General features: G+C 37.9%; 1 protein-coding gene across 3 annotated transcripts in view; it reads left to right on the top strand.

Moving 5' to 3' along the window:
- The window catches only part of PTPRR (protein tyrosine phosphatase receptor type R), a 270,659-nt gene that overhangs the window by 151,223 nt on the left and 98,774 nt on the right, over positions 1–20,662 (top strand). For 2 of the 3 annotated variants that reach the window (XM_070454591.1, XM_070454592.1), the window contains 2 exons: positions 4,516–4,626; positions 16,467–16,729. In XM_070454591.1, coding sequence (XP_070310692.1) covers positions 4,516–4,626; positions 16,467–16,729 — 374 coding nt within the window. Of the gene's footprint in view, positions 1–4,242; positions 4,402–4,515; positions 4,627–16,466; positions 16,730–20,662 lie in introns of those variants that run through there. The other variant, XM_070454594.1, reaches the window with a different exon arrangement.

Raw genomic sequence — 20,662 nt, forward strand, 5'->3', positions numbered from 1 at the left:
GGCATTCTGCGAATTTCCCCACTTCTTTGTTCATCGTTGTGGTTCATGTGTAATAAACAGCTTAAGCCTCAACCCATTCTTTCACATTTCTAATCCCCAAATTATAGCCCTGTTATGGTAATGTGGTTATTACCAGAACAAAAAAAGAGAAATACTGGTATTTGGGGTTTTCATCCTTTACATTGATTACAGAACATGATGAATGCTGTCTTGAAGCATCTGTTTCTACACTTTTATTAATTACTTTCAGTGAAGGGTGTTTTGTTGTTGTTGTTGCCATTTATTTATTTGTTTGATTTTACTTAAATTAAAAACTACCCTTGGGAAACATAGACAAATACCAAACAGAGAATTCCTTTCACTTACTCATCTGTGTTTATTTTGAATTTAAGTTTCTTGAGCGACAGAGACATTTTTTCTTTTATATATTTTCATATGATACCTAGAACATTGTAGGACCTCAAGTATTGTTTAAAGATGTTCATAAAGATTGAAAACTAGACTTCCTCTTGCCTAATAAGTTAAATCTCAGGGAAATAAAATTAAATTCATTATTTTAGTTTCTATTTTTAAATTTTACAAAATTTAATTAAATTTTGTGTTTACAAAATTAATTAAATATCTTTTGAAGCAGTACATTCTGCATTGATAGTGAAAAAAATGATTTAAGATTTTGTTGTTGTTCAATTGCACATTACCCTAGTTTCACAAGTCTTATATTTCAAAGGAGGATGTTACCTTCTTTAAATAACAGGTCAAGGTAATGACTGATACCTTCTTGGAATGTTTACAAAGAGAAAAAAATCATACCAAATAAATATAAAACATAATTCATGAGTTTGGTGATTGTTCCTTTAAACATTAGCCAGTTGTCTAAACAGTTATATAGTCCTAGCCATACAGTGACAAGGAGGAATACAGTCAGTTTTAACATGGGTCAGATCATGCATACCAAATTGTTTACCTTGTGCATGATATGGTGGAAGTTTAGCATTTATCTAACAAAATCATATTGTTATATGATCAGTTCAGTTCAGTCACTCAGTCATGTTTGACTCTTTGTAACCCCATGGACTGCAGCATGCCAGGCTTCCCTGTCCATCACCAACTCCTGCAGCTTGCTCAAACTCATGTCCATCAAGTTGGTGACACCATCCAACCATCTCATCCTCTTTCATACCCTTCTCCTCCTGCCTTCAATCTTTCCCAGTTGGCGTCTTTTCTAATGAGTCAGTTCTTCACATCAGGTGGCCAAAATATTCAGCTTCAGCTTCAGCATCAGTCCTTCCAATGAATATTCAGGACGGATTTCCTTTAGGATTGACTGGTTGGATCTCATTGCAGTCCAAGTGACTCTCAAGAGTCTTCAACACCACAGTTCAAAAGCATCAATTCTTCGGCGCTCAGCTTTCTTTTTGGTCCAACTCTCACATCCATACATGACCACTGGAAAAACTATAGCTTTGACTAGATGGACCTTTGTTGGCAAAGTAATGTCTCTGCTTTTTAATATGCTGTCTAGGTTGGTCATAGCTTTTCTTCCAAGGAGCAAGCGTCTTTTAATTTCAAGGCTGCAGTCACCATCTGCAGTGATTTTGGAGCCCAAGAAAATGAAGTCTGTCACTGTTTCCATTGTTTCCCCATATGTTTTCCAGGAAGTGATGAAGTGTTATATGATACATCTCATTAATCTGCCTAAGTCAATTAATTAACCAGCTAATTTGTAACATTTCCATTTTATTCTTACTCTGTGTGCTTCACCTTTCTAAAGAGATATAGCTCTTAAAGTCTTTGTATTATCTCTCCTAGCAATGGAGATATTTCCCAGCATTTGGGGTCAGAAATGGCTTTTTTTAAAAAAAGGAAATTATAATGCATCAAATTATTAAACAGGATGTAGAGAAGTCATTGCTATCAGTATAGGAAACCACCCACTTTTTAAATAATCAAACTGAACAAAACCCAGCAGCCTCTTCCACTGCCACAGAGTTAAAGGGAAAGTGATATGGTTGTGAAATGAGATGTAAAGATAATACAGTACATTGGTGTGACCTCGCCATGGAGCCTCTGAATCATTCAACCCTCAATCCCCTGTCAAAATGTAAAAGTCATCACAGTAACCTTATACAAAGGTTAGACTGGAGATTTTGTGAATTATAATCTTATGACTTGTGGGATCTTAACTACAAACTTTTTCACTTACTACCCTGCCCTTATCAAGGTTTTTAGATCTCTGTACAAATATAGTAGTGCTCAGTAGGACCAGCATGACTCAAAGGAAATCTGTTTACCAAGAAAGTGCAGTGACTAAGTTCTAGGAGTTCAAAACATGTGTCTTTCTAACTGGGGGCTGGGGGATGGGAGGCGGGAAGTTCATTCCTCCATCATTACTGCTTTGGTTAAAAGAGAAATCATAATTGATTTGTCTTAAGCAGAAAGGAACATGTTGATGTTCCAGGAGGTGCTGAACTATAGCAGGAAAAAAATGAACCAAATCAGGTTAGGAACACAAAATCTCTTTCCACCCACCTAACCACTCCTTTTTAATCCAAATTTTATATGAACTAAAGCTCAGATCCTCACACTTAAATTTGACAAGTTTATGCTGCCTACTTGAAGGCTTAAGTGCTTTGCTTTTATAGCAAGCAATAGATGCTATTTAGTTGCCTGCAAAAAAAAAAAAGCTCATTTCCATATTTATACTTGATTTCTACAAGAGTTTTCTCTTCTACGAGTTTCTAGCTATGTTTACAAAGACGTTGGAATAAAATATGGTCTGGCTAAGACAAGTTGTCACTTGAACCCAAGATTTCCTTTTTAGGAGGACATATGAGTTTCTACTTATTTAACAAGCAAGCATTTTCAGATTCTCTATCAACTTACCACTCATGTATTTTAAAAACACGCATTAATCATTTCTTGCATCTATGAATTTGTCTCTGTCTTAAGTAAGGCAAGGTATTGCAGTGAATTTAAGTATATCTAAGCAAAATAAAGGGAAGTTCAGCTACTTCAAGCAACAGAAGTCTTCCTCACATAGTTATAACCACAATTGAACTCAAAGATCCTTTCTGTTCTGTTTTGTTCAACTCGCCACCAAGACTCTTGAGTTTCAGGATAAAAATTTTTCATAAAATATTTTTCAAAAGGCATATATTTCTTTTTGTCTAATTTACAAACATGGAATGCATTTTTTAAGTCTTAAAAAATAATTAACAATGATTTCAAAATTCAGACACCTACAAGAACAGGTTTTGCTGAAGACTTTTTTTTTTTTGAGACAATTACTATTTATTTTTCAGGATTCTATAGGTTGACTAGGATCAGCTGGGTGGTTTTTCTTTTCCACATAATATAGGCTGAAGTCATCCCAGTGGTTACATTAAGTTGGGAATTTACCTGCCTCTGGAATGCTCAAGATGACCTCTCACTCTCCAGAGCCACTGTCTTTGATGTTTTTCGTCATTCACTATCCTACTGTTCAGGGCTTTCTTAATCACTGGAGACAGCTCAACTAAAGGGAAGAAAAATCAGACTTCAACAAAATGTAATTTTAGATGAGTGGGAGCATTCAACTTGATTTAGCCTTATATGTTTTTCCTATTTGTGGACCATTTGGTTTCCAGCTAAGTTTTCTTTAACCTAAATCTGTAAATTTCACTGAATTATAAAACTTATGTAAACTTATAATTTATATAAATTATAAAGCTCCATTGCATTATAAGATGTGATTTTAGTAGATGCGTTTTTTTAAAAGAATAGGTAAAATTAAACTAAATCATTATTGACATTTTATCCATGCTATTTCTCTACCCTTTCACCCCCCAAATAGTAAGCTAATAAACAAACAAATAAATAAAACTATTTTCCTTTTATTACCTACCAAATAACTTTAGATATTTTGATGCTCCCTGTTGATTTCAGTAAAATATAAAGTCCTAACAATTTATATGGCTAAAGTGGTACATTCATCAGATTTTGACAAAATAGACTGGAGTTTTAAAAAAAGATTTCATAAAAAAAAGGAAAGAAATGATCTAGACATTATTGCTCTGTTTATCAATGCATCATGAGACTGCACCTGTTTCACTTTTGTTTAAAAGTTGAGAGCAGTGTTACAGCACATAAATCAGGGTGTTGGTGTTGTGGGAGGAGTCTGAAAAGAGTAAGGAAAGCTTCAGAAACAATTTCCTCAACCCAGAGCAAAGCAGAACTCTCTCACCTACGAAGCAGGTAGTTGCTGAGAGAGAGCTCGAGGGACGTTAACAAAGGCTGGGGCCCAGGATGCCATGTCGGGCTTCCTTGCTCCTATACAGGAGATAAAATAGTCTTAATGTGTGAGAACGGCAATCCGATGTCTCAGATCAGTTTGAGAAGCAGCTCTGGCAGTGGGGGATGTAGGTGTGTTCTACTATACTGGATGGAATCAAGCTAAAAATATGTTTAGTGTCTGATAAGAACGCCAGTCTCCTCAAGCTCTCATTTAACATCGGACTTTCTGTTTTGCTTTCAAAGAAAAACGTTTTACAAGGGCAGCATGAAGCGGACAAAATCTGGAGCAAAGAAGGATTTTATGCTGTTGTCATTTTTCTCAGCATCTTTGTTATTATAGTAACCTGTTTGATGGTAAGTTCGTTTCTTTATATATTTTCTCTTTTACTGAGCCCACCATTTGATATTATTGGATACACTGCCATTCACTGGAAAGACTGGGAACAGAAGCAAGGCTCTGATCCTGCTAGGTTGGGAATATTTCACATCTAAAAGCAGAGTGAGAGCAAAAGGAAAACCTACGGAATTATGGATTCTGACCTGCAGAATAAGGCTATAATTGCACTGAGGCTTTTAGTAACTTGATCAACCCTGAGAATGAAGCTTCAGAAACTGATTTAGTGAGGTCACTGAAACCCTCAAAGTCGTTTAAATCTCATGAGTGCACTTTGGGATTACTTTATTTCTTCTTTTATATCATCTTTATGCAACTTGGGAAAAAATTTAAAAAGAAATATGTCTTAGGGGTAAGTTTACTTCTTAATGAGTGAAAATAAGGTTTTCTTATTTTTAATGGGCCTTGAAAGCACTCTATGAAATTCCAGGCATGCAAAGGAGATGATTATAGGCTAAAAGGCTAAACAATCCATAATCAACTAATTCTTAGGTGAAAGAATAATGTAAAAGTATAAAAGCATACACTGCAAATGGCTCTGTAAATGACAAGTTATAGATATGAAGCCTTTAAGAGTATATTTCAAATTAAAAAAAATAGAACTCCAGATAAACTTAAACACACTAAAATAGGCAGTGCTTCTTGGTGTTGAATGAATTAACAGTTACCTTTCCAATAGAATGATAAAATTTTCTATTGTTTTGAAAATTCTGTGATATAACTTTAAAATATTTGAAGTTTATAAATGGGTTTTAGTATCTTTTTTTCCTGTGTGCTATGTTCTTCTTAATTTTGCACATTTTTAAAAGCATTCCCTCCTTAGTTTTTAAATGCTCCCTGCAAAAGACAACACTCCAGTTATGCTTGCGGCAGTCAACAGTGTTGCTGGGTGTCTTAATGGGTTTTGTTTATTTGTGCTCCTTGTCCTAGGAAGGGGTTTATATTAGAAAGATTAGGGCTCAGTTTGGAAAGATAGAGGCTGAGCGGATCTAAACTTGAAGGATATAAAACAATTAAGGCTTTAAATAGGCTAAAGATTGGCATATTTCCTAGAATCTAAACTTTAGAAAGTAGCAAGTTTCCAATCGCCCTAAAGTTTCCATCACCATGAATTCAAAGACATCTCCTATGGGTCAGGCATTCAGAAACAAGATTTCTAAAAATTGTGACATGATCAAAAAAAGAATTTAAGAGTAGGAACACAGATTTTTATAGCTAAATAGTGGAGGTTAAGGGTAAAAAAATTTAATGAAATTTGGAGTTGTTATGGAAATTTTGACAGACATCTCTGGACATTTTTTAGGTAGTATAGGATATGGTTTCTTGTTATGGTTAATTGTGTTTTAAAATATGTGGTTCTTTTTTTCTTTTTTTAATAGAGGAAATCTCAAGTGTTGTCCTCTATCTTATAAGTCACAATTACAGTATTTTTCTGCTCGGAACATTGGAAGGAAGAGGAAAATAGAAAGGGGTACAGAGAGATTCAAGTGGAGATTGTATCTTGTCCGACTCTTTGTGACCCCACGGACTGTAGCTCTGATAACTCAGTTGGTAAAGAATCCACCTGCAATGTAGGAGGCAGAATCCCTGGAGAAGGGATAGGCTACCCACTCCGGTATTCTTGGGCTTCCCTTGTGGCTCAGCTGGCAAAGACTCTGCTTGCACTGCAGGAGACCTGGGTTCGATTCCTGGGTTGGGAAGATCCCCTGGAGAAGGGAAAGGTTACCTACTCCAGTATTCTGGCCTGGAGAATTCTGTGGACCGTATAGTCCTTGGGGTCACGAAGAGTCGGACACAACTGACTCACTTCACTTCAGTTCGGACTGCTGCCCATCAGGTTCCTCTGTCCATGGGATTTTTAAAGCAAGAATACTGGTGTGCGTTGGCATTTCCTTCTCCAGGATCCTCCCCACTCAGGGATTCGAACCTGCATCTCCCGCACTGGCAGGCGGATTCTTGACCACTGTGCCATCTGGGAAGCCGCCTTGTTCAAGAAGTAAATACTTAAGATCCAGAAGAGCAAAGGCAAGGATGAAAGGAAGAAAGTGGGAAGCAGAGTTCCGAGCAGCTCGTGAGCTCTAGAGGGCTGAGGGAGTCAGAGCAGAGGTTAACTTGTTAGATATGCTCCAAATTCTGCATCTCTAGCTCAGGGTGGATCCCCATGTATCCAACGTGATTGGATAAATTCCCACCTACATATTGGTCTCCAGTAGCAATAGATCCTGTAGTCACCACACGTTAAACTACTTGGGGCCAGGGAACAACTGACCCTTCTTTTCCCAATAGCTGCCAAGCGTCCATGTAAAATTCAAAAATCTAAGTCTGCTCCAACGCTGCTAGAAGAAAGCAAGAAGGAAATGTTTCAAAAGTGTGTAGGCGATCGCTCCCTTCAGGGCTGGTAGGCAGGTTCATCAGTTCATTCAATCCAGGAATTCCTGCAGTGGGTTCACTGTGAGCCTGTTAGCCCTTTAGGCGAAGGAAGGAACAAGACAGATAAGGTCCCTTGCTCATGGTGCTTATTCTCCAGAAGAAGACACAGACAATAATTAAGTTACTGTTTTGAAAAATCAAATAGTGTTCATATTCTGTGATTCCTAGTATATGACATTCTGGCAGAGGCAAAACTATAGAGACAGTAAAAAGATCAGTGGTTGTCAGAAGTTGTTGGGGGCAGTGAAACTTTTCTGTACAATAGCGTAAAGGTGCATACTGACATTATGGATTTGTCAAAGCCCATGGAACATAGAGCATCAAGAGTGAGTGAACCCTAATCTACGTTCTAGACTTCAGTTAATGATAACATATCAGTGTTGACTTAATTAGTAACAAGTATGCCACATGAGTGCAAGATGTTAGTAATAAGGGAAGTTGTTGAGGGAGGTGGGGGAGGGGGCAATATGAGAGCTCTGCTCTCTGCTCAATTTCTAATAAACTTAACATTGCTCCAAAAAAAATTAAGTCTGCTTATTTTGTAAAGAATCAGAAGCATTAAGTGCCATGAAGAGCTTATGGTGAGATAATAGTGAGTGAGTGGAGCAGAGCAATCAAAGGCAACTGAGAGATCTGAAAAGTAGGGACAGGGCCTCCCTGGCAAAGGCTGTGACAGATGGAGTGTGGAATGGAGCAGGTGAAGCTGAGGCAGGAGTCCTCTCTGGCTTCCAGGAGAAGGGCAGAAGCTGTTTCAGACAGAGCTTTGATGCGATCTGATTTGTGGATTTAAAAGATCAGACTCTCCGCTGGTGGAGAGTGGTTGGGGACAGAACTTGGGGTGAAGTGTTGGAGCAGCTACTGTATTAGCCTGATGAGAAATATGATGGTGGCCCTGAGTAGGGGGTGGGGGTGGAGATGGAGAGGAGTGAAGGATTGGGATTTATTTGTAGGTGGAATTGAAAAGACTTGCTGTGTACTGATTCTCTTGGAGGAAGAAAGAGAAAAATGAAGGATGACTCCCAGGTAATTTGACTGACAATCGGATGGCTGTGTTTCCATTTCCTGGGAGTGGAATCCATTCAAGATGGGGAGTAGTGAATCAGAAGAAACATTTTTGATTTGTATTCCAATAGATTTTTAATAAATTAAAGAAAGTAGTAGAATGATATGTTTCAAACAGGATCTTCCATTTTAATGTGAAAGCATCACTTTAAAAAATAGCAGGGGAATCAGCAGTATAGAAAGGAATTAATATTGATAGAAAAATAAATACTACCTGTTAGACAGGAATAAGATGAAGTTAAGGTTATCTGATACAACTTAACCACTGACAAGTTCACATGTAGGACTGGTCAAATGTGATTCTCTAACATAAGCTTATCTTTGTACGTGTTCAAGTGTTTTTGATAATGATCTTGATTTAAAGTAAGTTTTTCCTTGGATCTCTCTGTAATAGTTACACTATCACTCTTGTGACTTTCAAACAAATATACTCTGGTTTCTGTTTCCCATAATTTTGTTAATTCCATGGCAAAGGAAAAGATATAACTCAGAAATTTCCCTCTGGCATTAATTATATTTATAAAAGATCAAATGCCGTTATTTGTGTCCAAGCCTTCCTCATATCATAGAAATGAAAAGCATGTGGTTTTATTATGAAATTATATAGGTAAATCGCTGTCACAGAGGATTATATGCTCTGTAACAATAACATAAGGCTTGGCAAAATTTTTGAAATATGGCATATTGTTTACTTTCCTTAAAATTAAAAAAAAAAAAAAGTATGTTGCCAGGCATAAAATTAGACACGCATGACATTTTCAAATGTGTGACTTATTTAGCACCTCTCAAATGTGAATGCAGAGTGGGTGGAGCAGCAAATAGACAAATACAATTTTCCAAGGAAAAACGTGTGGGCAACTTCCAATCCATTCAGTCTGTTTTAGGTGGAGGAATACATTACTGAGAAAAATTAGTTCTTAAACTGAAATAAATAATAGGAAGAATGTGGTTTATCACCTGCATGACATCTCCAGTGCACCTAGAAGTTTATTAACAAGTGCAGAAGTATTTATGGAATTAGGTAGAGCTGTCTACAGACCAGATTGCTACTGGAAAGCAATTTTATTTTATTTGTTTTTGGCTGTGCTGGATCTTCCTTGCGGCACGAAGGCTTTCTCTAGCTGTGGCAAGCTGGGGCTGCTCTTCATTTTGGTTCACTGGCTTCTCCATTGCAGTGGCTTCTCCTGTTGCAGAGCGCAGGCGCTGGGTGCTTGGGCTTCAGCAGTTGCAGCGCAGATGCTCAGTAGTTGTGGCACACAGACTTAGCTTCTCTGCAGCATGTGGGATCTTCCCGGACCAGAGACTGAACCCATGTCCCCTGTGTTCGCAGGTGGACTCCTGTCCACTGCGCCACCAGGGAAGTCCTGGAAAGCAATCTGAGAAAACACATAAAAAGTAGATGTTTGGGTCAATAAAATCTCTGTATTGTTAGCCCCATGGAAGAGCCACCCATATGTCATTCAAAATGTTTGTCTAGGCATGATCTTGGTAGTGGACAAAGGAAACTCTCTATTGGCCTACCTAATATAGCTTGAGCATCACAAAGAAAATACATGTCAAGGGCGAACATACATAGCCACACTTTTCTAATATGTTATATGTAATTCCTAGTGGTTCAGGAAATGGGACTAGATTCCGAGCTGGAATGCTTTGGTTACGGAACCATTTTCCAAAGTAGGCATATCTCTCAAAGTAATCTTTTTTTCTGTATTAATAGAAACCATTCAGCTCAAAATACAACCCTCTCAATAATAACAAAAATAATATAACAACTATGATAACTAGTTTCTTTCAGACAGTACTAAATGTACTGCCTGGTACTAAACAATATATTTTTAACACACTTCATTGACATACAAAGAGCTGTACATGTTTAATGTAAACAATTTGATGAGTTTGGAGGTAATCATACACCCATGAAACCATCATCATAATCTGTGTCATAAATGTATCTATCCCTTCCAGTAGTTTCTCTTTTCCTTTTTATTATTATTTTGTGTTGTGATAAGCACACTTAACACAATATCTATCCTCTTAGCAAATTTTCAAGTATACAATACAGTAATTCGTTAGTTACAGACTCTATGTATAAACACAGTATATTTTAGTTTCCTAATTTTACTGACAAGGAAACCGAGATTCAGAAAGGATAAGTGACTTGACCAAGAGCTAGCAGTGCGGGGGTGTATGTGTGTGGGTGTCTGAAAGGAGAGGTTGGAATTCAAATCCAAGTCTATCTGGATTAAAAGTCTGGGTTCCTTGGCGTGATTTTATATATAAAGGGGTCACACTGTAATTTCTTCCGATCCTGTCGCTCTGTCTTGTGGACATCAATTTCTGGCCACAAAGGAGTCTAGAAATCAATGACAATGCCTGTGTTAATTAGAGACATTCAACTCAGGCAGACGTAATAAATATGTACTACCACACCTGCTGTCGACCCAGCTCTATTTTTACACCTAGTATCTGGTACCGGACATCATTTTTACACATCTGTCTCTTCTGGAAGCCTGTGAATTCCCAGAAGCGAGGATTGTGTGCTATCTTTGCACCCACAGTGTTGTTCCTGCAATGTAGTAACAATTGATTCACATTTTATTCAACTAAAAGAAATGAATGAACTGTTTCAGAACTAACTGTAAACTATTGCAAAGGAGAAATGCTATGACTGTTAGTTGGTGGCATCCTCTTCGAGATCTGTACATATTTTAATCCAAACAGATGTTTTGTGTGTTAGTCACCTATGTGTTTTTTATTGAAATATATTTGACATCTAACATTGCATAAGTTTAAGCTGTACAACTGAATAAGATTTTTAAATGAAAATTATAAGCTGCAAAATAACTTCATAGGATTTTTTAAGCTTCCTCTCATTTGTTTCTCTGGTTTCTCTGGTTCTCTTCCTCCTGTTATTTTTTTTCTTCTGCAGTAGTTATGACTTTTACAGTTTCTTTCATTCAATATTCCATTCTCTTTCTTTTTTCAAATCATCAAATGAGTGTGTGTTGATAATCCCAAGATTTAAACAGCAAGTTCTTAACGGGAAAGTTATATTGACTTGCCATTCCTACAGCAAGCTTTTAGGTGGAGTTTGGAAACAAAGTGCATTCATATAGAGAAACATGCATATGGTATATTCCAGATCTCGATCTGCGCAGAGAAAAATTTCTGACAACACTTTTTCAGAGGCTTTGGGAAAGGGATGGGGAAGAAGATCTGTGGGGATTTAGAAGACACTGTAGCAGAGAGTGATTATAGGCATACGTCAGGAAGCCTGGATTCTAAACTTCATTTCTAACTTGCCATAAGTCACTCAACCACTGGATTTAAATGTGAAGCGACTTACTACACCAGGTGATTTTTAAGGTTACTTATACCAGTTTCCTGATAGCAGCACTGCTGACATGTTGGCCTGGATAATTCTATCAGGAGTGTGGGGCTGTCCTGTTCATCGTAGGGTACTTGGCATTCTGTCCAGCCTCTGCCCACTGGAGGTCAGTGGCCCCTCGCACACCCCAGTGCACGTTGTACGTCTGTGCATGCTAAGTCACTGCAGTCGTGTCTGACTTTTTGCAACTCCCTTGACTGCAGCCCACTGGGTCCTCTGTCCATGGGATTCTCCAGGCAAGAATACTGGAGTGGGTTTCCATGCCCTCCTCCAGGGACTCTTTCTGACCCAAGGATCAAACCCGTGTCTCATGTCTCCTGCATTGGCAGGCATGTTCTTTACCACTAGCGCCATCTGGGAAGGCCCAGTACCTTGACCAAAAGAGGTTTCCAGATGTGGCCAAATCTCCCAGGAGGGCAAATTCCTGCTGGTTGGGAAACACTTCTATAGAGCTTAATTCCATGACAACTGCTCTATTGCCAAGTACCAATCTCTCCAATTCTTTTCACATTTTGTCAGATAGACCAGCTCTCTCTGTTGAATATTTAAACAGTGTCTTAAGAGTATTGTATATTCTCCAGGTTCTGCTTCCCCTAATTAAAGATATAGAAGTCAGTTTTTACACATACTACATAGATATCGATTTAAAAAGTGACCTCTAACCGGAGATGAAGTAAAGAGATGATTGTAAAATATGTGGCAAGGTTCAACACCAAGAACATAAGCTCGTGAATGGTATAGAAGGACTTTGAACCAGAGCTAGTTTTCCATTAACACCTGTCAGTGGAACTAGGGAGAAGGCTGATATTTTCTTGGCTTTCTCATTTCCATTTTTAAAATATTTATTTATTTATTTGCCTGTGCTGAATCTTTGTTGCAGCACATGGGATCTTTAGTTGTGGCATATGAGATCTAGTTCCCTGACCAGGGATTGAACCTGGGCCCCCTGCAGTGGGAGCTCAGAGTCTTAGTCACTGGCACACCAGGGAATTCCCTCTCATTTCCGTTTTTGAAATATGCTTCTCCAAAACTCTAATGTAAACAGGCAAGTGAATGTTTTGATTTATATAAGTGAAGTGAAGTCGCTCAGTCGTGTCTGACTCTTTGCAGACTCCTCCAAGGGGAGGAGTGTTTGCAGACTCCTCCAAGGGGCTCCTCCATCCATGGGATTTTCCAGGCAAGAGTACTGGAGTGAGATCCATTTCCTTCTCCAATATGTATTATAGTTGACTGTGAAAAAGCTTAGAATAGACAATATATGCATTATTCTTGATTAAATAGACTTTTGTAAATATATGTCTTTTTCTTTTCTCATTCAGGAAAATAACATACTATTAAAAAATAAAAAGCTGTCTCAACTTAAATTCTAATTTCCTCATCTTTTAGTAATTATATATTTATCTTAATACATACATGTCATCTAATTGATATTGTTCTATTGTGGGTTTTGTTTGTGCAGAATGTTGACAAAGTGCTTTTTGAAGGTTATAGAAACTGAAAAGAAGGGGCAAGTCCAAAAACATCTCCCCATCCTTAGGCATTATCTTCAGTATTTTCTATCCTACAGAAAGTAGTTACATGCCACTTAATATTGGACATCTTTTTTCCTTATGCAGTAATATTTGTCACAGGACTATTTAGAACCCATTGTTTCAAAAATTCAAGATTTAGCTTTATCTTTCCACAGTCAACTTTTACACCACCAGTATAAAGTTACCAGGTTATACAAAAGTGAACTGACATAAAAGGCAAGAAGGACTCTCCTTAATTTCCTGGCAGTTCAATTTATAATACACATTTCTAGTTATACCTCATCTGTGCATAGTCCTTTTCCTTAAAAGAACTTTCTTTTTTAATATTTATTTACTTTTATTTATTTATTTGGCTGTACAGGGTCTTCACTGTGGAATGCGGGATCTTTAGTTGCAGTTTGTGAACTCTTAGGTGCAGCATGTGGGATCTAGTTCCCTGATTAAGGATCGAACCTAGGTTCCTGGCATTGTGAGTGTGGACTCAGTGACTGGACCACCAGGGAAGTCCCAGAGAGAACTCTCAGCATACAAAGATGTACTCTTAGATTTGGTGATGTTCAAACCCATTACTAGAATCACATGGGCAGCAGATGTGATTTCAGAGTCGATCTTTAAGAATGATGGTGTGGCAAAGAGCATGCATATAAGGGGTGGGAAGTGATCAGTCCTTCGAAGCAGAGGGGCCTTGAGTTTGGCTCTCCCACAACTAACTGCTGACTTTGGAGCAGCCACATTAGTTAGCTAAACTTCAATTTCTTTCATGTATAATTAGGCTGAAGGACCTCTATTTTTTTTAATATATAAAACCTGTATATATGTTATTGAACACACCGATAATGTTGCATTTATTAAGAGCTGAAAATTGTGAACATGTATATTATCTCATTTAATATTCACCAAAGCTCTATGGGATGCTATTATAATCCTCATTTTGTTAGTGGGTGATGACCCTCAGGTTGGGAGGGGTCAAGAAAGGAATGTGCCCAACGACACACAGCTGCAAGATACAACAGAGAGAAAAACATTAGGAAAAAGTTTAAGTAAATCTTCCAAATTAATGTGACTTGGGAGTAAAATGTTTGAGTCCCAATTTCTCAGGTTCTGCTATCATAGAGGTCTTCTCTAGATGTGAATCTCTACCAAAATTTTGTGCAGTGAGGCTGGGACGGTGGTGACCTTTTCCTTTTGCCCCAAAGCACACAGGTGGGTGGGACAGCTGAGGTTCTGGACTCCTTGGAGGAGCCTGTAGCCAGAGAAAGCAGGTCCTTCTTTCCTAACCTCCTAACGTCCTGACCTCCATCCCCTTCTGTATCCCTAACTAAAAAGTTACTTAATGTATATTCACCCATATTTTTTTTTATTTCCTTGCCCTCCTTCAACTTATTTCTTGTTATTACAATCTGAGATGTTGGAATTAAATAAATTTATTTTTCACTCTACATTTAACTAATTCCAGGGATCCCTTTCATATTACAATTTCTATTTCTTCAGTTCTTCATTTGGAATCATCTCTCTCATGACTCTGAGTAAAGTTTTTTCAGGAAGGGTAGACAGGTAATACGTCTTATGAACCTTGTGTATTTGAGAAATTGCACCTGCTGGCTTTAGTCACATGAATATCTGTTTATCTAGGGATGGAATTCATATGTCCTCTGTAATATGCATTTTTTCTCAAAGTCATAAAAATTTCTCCATTTTCTTCTCACATTTACTCTTCTTTCAATCGACATGCTTAAAAAAAAAAAACTAAGAATTTTTTTCATTCTATATCCCTAAATTCCATAAAAGCAGGATACAGTCTATTTTGTTCATGATGGAATACTTTGTACTTCACACAAGGCACTGAAAAATAGTTTTGGATGACTTGCTTCTCTCTTTTATTCTGGTTTATCATTTACCATTAACTCTTCTCTGATGTCCATATCCCATCTTTTCTCTTGTTTTCATCTTCATTTGTTTCTCCTTTGCTATAGATTCCAGGCAGACTCTCAGCTGTCGTATCTACCACTGATTGTATTTTCTGCATTGTCAGTTCTGTTCTTTATTGCTTAAAAGAAGATGTACAGCCTGCTGCTGAGTTTTCAGTTCTTTGAATTCTTTTCTTCTCAATCTCAGTCTAATACCTTCTCATCTTAGATTGTTGTGGTTTTGTTTCATCCTGATTCTTTTTTTAATAATTGAAGTAGAGGAGTTATCATCAAGAAAGAAGAAAAAACTATGAAGCCGTTATACTGTACCTCTTAAACTTTAAACGTATACAATGTTATATGTCAATTATATCTCAGTAAAACTGAAAAAATTACATTAAAATATATAAAATATAAAAAGTAATATTTTAAAAAGAAAAGAAAAAAAGGGGGGAAGGGGCTTATAAAAAGGAAAGCCTGAGGACAGGAAGGACAAACCTTGCTCACTTCACAGTTTGGTCCACTAGTGTCCCAGCAAAGTCAGTCCCATTCTTTTAAAAGTTTTAAAACTTTCTGAATTGAGTTAGCCATTCCAGAAAGAACTCTGAGAATGAAGGAACATGATACTTTGGCCTTTTTTCAACACACATTCAAAATTTAAAGGAGCAAGAAGTAAAACAGAAAATTCTGATTGTCCAAATTATTCTTTCACATGTGCCCTAAAATTTAATTTTTTCAAGTATTTACTAGATACTCAAATTAATATGTGACTAATGCAGATATTTACCTACATTAAGAACTTGTGGCTTATAGCATTGCTATGCTTTAATTACTACTTTATGAGACTTTCTTCTTACACATTGTAGTGGTTGCAGATCTCTGTTTCTATGAATGTCATAAGTCTCTATATCAAGGCTATTCTTTCTGTAAGTTTTCCATGTCAGTCATTTTAAATTAGAGCTTACATGTAATCAAACACATCTGCTGCCTTTATAAAATTAGGCATATTTGTTTTTGAGTTCTATTTGAAAAGCAGACTCATGTACATATACGTTTAATATGTTTGTACTCCTTGTGACTGCAGTGTTTGCTCAGTCACTTCAATCGTGTCTAACACTTTGCAACCCCGTGGACTGCAGTCCGCCAAGCTCCACTGTCCATAGGATTCTCCAGGGAAGAACACTAGCGTGGGCTGCCGTTTCTTCCTCCAGGGGATGTTTCTGACCCAGGGACTGAACCCAAGTCTTCTGCATTGCAGGTGGATTTTTAAACACTGAGCCACTGGAGAAGCCCTTTGCACTCCATAACTGGAAACAAACTGCATGTTTTTGAGGAAAATCCTCAATAGTATAAAAATAAGAAATCATCTTAGGAAGCTTTGTTCACTTAGTTTGGTTTGTCTTCTAAGTTGGGATGGAGATCATATTCTGTTGTTCAACATGAAAAACTGTGACGGAAATTCTTTGTATCTCCTTCTGTAGATTCTTTACAGATTAAAAGAAAAATTTCAGCTTTCCCTGAGACAAGATAAAGAGAAAAATCAGGAGATCCACCTATCACCCATTGTGTTACAGCCTGCGCACTCTGAGGACAAGACAGCCAACAGCATGGTCCAGCCTGAACAGGCTCCAAAGGTACTGAGTGTGGTTGTGGACCCTCAAGGCCAATACACTCCTGAGATCAAAGCTACCACCGCTGTCTGCCCTTCTCCTTTCAAAATGAAGCCCATAGGACTTCAGGAGAGGTAAGAACTTTTCCTAGATTCCCCCGACAGGTTGCTTTTTTTCTTTTTAGAGTATTCCTAACTGAGAAGGATAGAACCAGAGATGACTGGCATACTGGGTAGAATTGTTCACCACCAAATGAACACCAGGAGGAAGTGGTTTTTCTTGTCTCCTAAAAGAGTCTAGCTGTGTTATCAATAATCTTTTAGTCACATCTGATTTTGATAAGACTTGGGTCTGGTGTAGACCCAAGTCAAGTCTCCTTCAACTACAGGACAGCTTCTATAATCATTTATTGAGTGCTTTTGAAGGCCACTGTTCACACATAACACTATCATGTTTAATTGTCATCAAAACTCTGGTAGATAGAAGGTATGTGAATAAGAATAGTTATTGGATATAGTAGAGTATTTCCCACCAAAGACCACATTCTTGTAGGAAGGTAGAAAGAGTCTATACCACAAATTAGTTTTTATGAAGTTTTCCCTCTGCTTCCTTTGAGCCAAACAAACAGTAAATATCTCAAGCTTCATGACATTATTTTTGTTGTTTACCTGCCTTTGTGATATACTTGTACTGGTACATTCCCATTTAAAGCAAATGTAAATAGGAAAACTAGAATATGCAAAATATTTATTTATTTATTATTGTAGTGGGTTTTGCCATACATTGACATGAATCAGCCATGAATTTACATGTGTTCCTCATCCTGATCCCTCCTCCCGCCTTCCTCCCCACCCCATCCCTCCGGGTCTTCCCAGTGCACCATCCCTGAGCACTTGTCTCATGCATCCAACCTGGGCTGGTGATCTGTTTCACCCTTGATAGTATACTTGTTTCAATGCTGTTCTCTCTGAACATCCCACCCTTGTCTTCTCCCACAGAGTCTAAAAGTCTGTTCTGTACATCTGTGTCTCTTTTTCTGTTTTAGAATATGCAAAATATTTAAATGAGGGGCTAATTCTTTGCTTCCTCAAAATATTAAGTAGAGCTTTCCCATGGTATGTCTTAAAATAAGAAGCTTTGCTCTTACATTTGAAATATGATTGATATTATATCCAACACTGCACATCAGGGTAGTGGAGAACTGAGAGCTTTTCAAGGTTCATTCTCCCAAGTTTGTCCTCCACTTGTTTCTCCGGGTCTCCATTTTCTATCACTGTCCTTGTTGTTACCTTAGGTTTTTAGAGCATGTATGTAAATTTTGATTGTATTTTTTATCACATGCGCACACATACACCCCATATTTCAGAAAATATAGTTTGGGGCTTTAAGAACTGCAAAAAACCAAGTGGGTAATTCAAATTTCTTTGAAAGCATTATCAAAGAACAATGAATGAAGTGAAAAGAAAGGAGTTTGTTGCAGTGATCTCCAAAGTTCTGTAAAAGAATACTTTGACTCCATCATGGAAGGGAAATGGAGAACAATCAAGTCATTCTTCCTACCTCCTCCCCCAGAAGACTTGGTTTCCTTATGAATCTACTTGGGTCTACATGGACCATTCTCTTACTTAGATGCCACCAAATTGCTGTCTGGGCTACAATCTTAAAGGGCAGACAAGATGAACTTTCTCCTTAAGGCCAACCGGAAGAATGATTCCAGACCCAGCTCTGCCATTTCTGGATTGAGTGATTTCAGATGAATTATTTTACCTATCTGGGTCTTGCTTTCTTCTTCTGCATTACGAAGCAACTAAACTTGAGTTCTTCACTTCCTTCAGGCTCTTTTATGCTTGTCATCCAAATTCGTTTCATGCCTTTATGTTTGCCTCAAAGAGAAACCTTGAAGCAGGTGTCTGAGCTGCAGTGGTGTAGCAAGGGCAGGGTGGCAGAAAAGATCTGGTCAGATGAAAGTGGTAAGGGGGTCACAGAGATGATTTAAAGTTGATAATAAAACTGACTGAAAATCAGACTAATTTTTATTAGCATCATGCACCACCAGTTCTGAGCAAGGTCAGCCATTTAGTCCTCTGGGGAGAATCTATTTCCAGCATCCTGCCCTTTGTAGGCTACTGCTGGGCATGTTTGAATTTCAAGGGGCAGAAGGTTAAGTATCCACTAATTCATTTAAGTGAAGTGAATGTTTAAGAAAGGATTGCACAGGGATGCTGGCTCGCTCCTCTTTGTGGTCTACATGGGGGACTCTGGAGAATAAGTGTGTGATCAGCGTTGTGGATTCCCTGCCTCCTGGTCTACAGACTTCCCTGCATCCCCACCCATTGCCTTCCACTTCCTGCCTTGAGCAGGAAAAAGCTCTTCTCTACACAAGGGTGCCAGCTCCTCCCTCCCCACCCGGATAACTTACTGTATCAAATTTCTTCCTCTAAGTTCAACTGCAACATTTTTGCTGATGCAATACCCTCAGCATGAAAATGGTTCTCTTTTGTATCAAATAAACTCCCTTCATCCAGTCCCTCCTCTGATTTTTATCTTTTCTTCCTTTCTCAGAAGTGTCTTAAATAAGCAGTCTATTTGGTGCGTCTATGATCTTCTTTAAGCCTCTATCCTCGCTGTTTCTCTCACATCTTCTTGCCAAGTATGTCAGTGGTCTAACCACCAAAAGTCAAAGCACATGTTTTGTTTCTTTTTACACCCAACATTAACACCCATTTCCTGTTTGATATTCTCTCTTCATTTGGCTTCCAAGACATTAGTTTTCTAGTTCTTGAGTGGCTACTTTTAGGCACTGATGAACTTTCTCCCATAACTTCAGAGTTTCATCAGAGAGGTAGCTTGAGCTGAAGATACTTCTTTAGGAATCAACCATGTAAAAGGTAGTAAGAGAAGAAGAGGAAAATGGTCTTGGATTACCTGTGTGTGGTTGGACTACCCAAAAGAGAGACAAGTGGTCCTGGGGTGAGGAGTGGAGGTGAGGAATAGGCAAGGAATATGGAGAAGGCAATTCAAGCATCACTGTCTCATGAAAGTCATTATCTCCTCCTGCTTCTTCCTCTCACTCACCTTCCAACCCCGATTCAGTTCCCTCTTCCCCATGCCCCTCAATGCTAGTCCCATAATCTTGTGTGCATACAGTATTTATAAACTTCTTAGGTAAATTTTTTCATTTGTCTTACCCCATAAACTCTAAGCTTCTTTAGGGCACATATATGATTTGTCTCTTCCATATAGAACATAATTCCTAAAAAGCAAGAGCTCCTGTAAATAAATGCTGTAATGAATGTATGAATGTTATATTGAATAATTCTCAAGTTAACAGCAAGTTCTTGTAAGGAAACACCTTATTTATTCCATCATCCCTATTCTCATCCTGTTTTTCTACCATACTTCCCTTGCCAAGATGTCATAGTGATGAGGGTTTTAAGAGTGATAAAAGATGAGAGATATACAGTGTTCCATATAGTAGAAACTTTCCTGAGAGTTTTAAGCCTTAAAACATAATTTATGTTTATATGGTCTAATGGCGCCTTTAAAATAGCCTTGTGTTTTATAGCCTTCCATCTCCTGATCCTAGAGTGAAATAATAATCCTCTGTTTATTGCATGAAAGTCTGGCACATTAAAATCACCGTGAGATCATAAAAGCTGCATTACGAGTCATTTGTCCCCAAAAATCTTTTGGGTCATGCCACATAAATCTCTCATCCCTGAGGGGGAGAATCTATTCCTCTGACATAATTGATAATAGAATATAATTTTAAATTAAAAATAAATAAAGGAAAATATAGAGGCTAATTGAATATGCTTGACTGAGTACAAAGGGTATACCCTGAAAATTATGCAGATTAAAGAATTATAAGGGGAGGGACAGAGCAGTCCCCTTGTTTTCCTCTATTTTAGATTAGTCACCAGGTCATATTGATTCTTGCTACTTGGATTTTGCCACTTTCAATTCCTCTCTTTGTAGCCATCACCCTGGCCCTAGCTCTTATTACTTTATATTTGCATTATTATGTCCTATGATTATAAAAATGGCATTAGGACTAATGGGATTAT

This window comes from Odocoileus virginianus, chromosome 24 (assembly GCF_023699985.2).
Source record: "Odocoileus virginianus isolate 20LAN1187 ecotype Illinois chromosome 24, Ovbor_1.2, whole genome shotgun sequence".
Taxonomy (NCBI): Eukaryota; Metazoa; Chordata; class Mammalia; order Artiodactyla; family Cervidae; genus Odocoileus; species Odocoileus virginianus.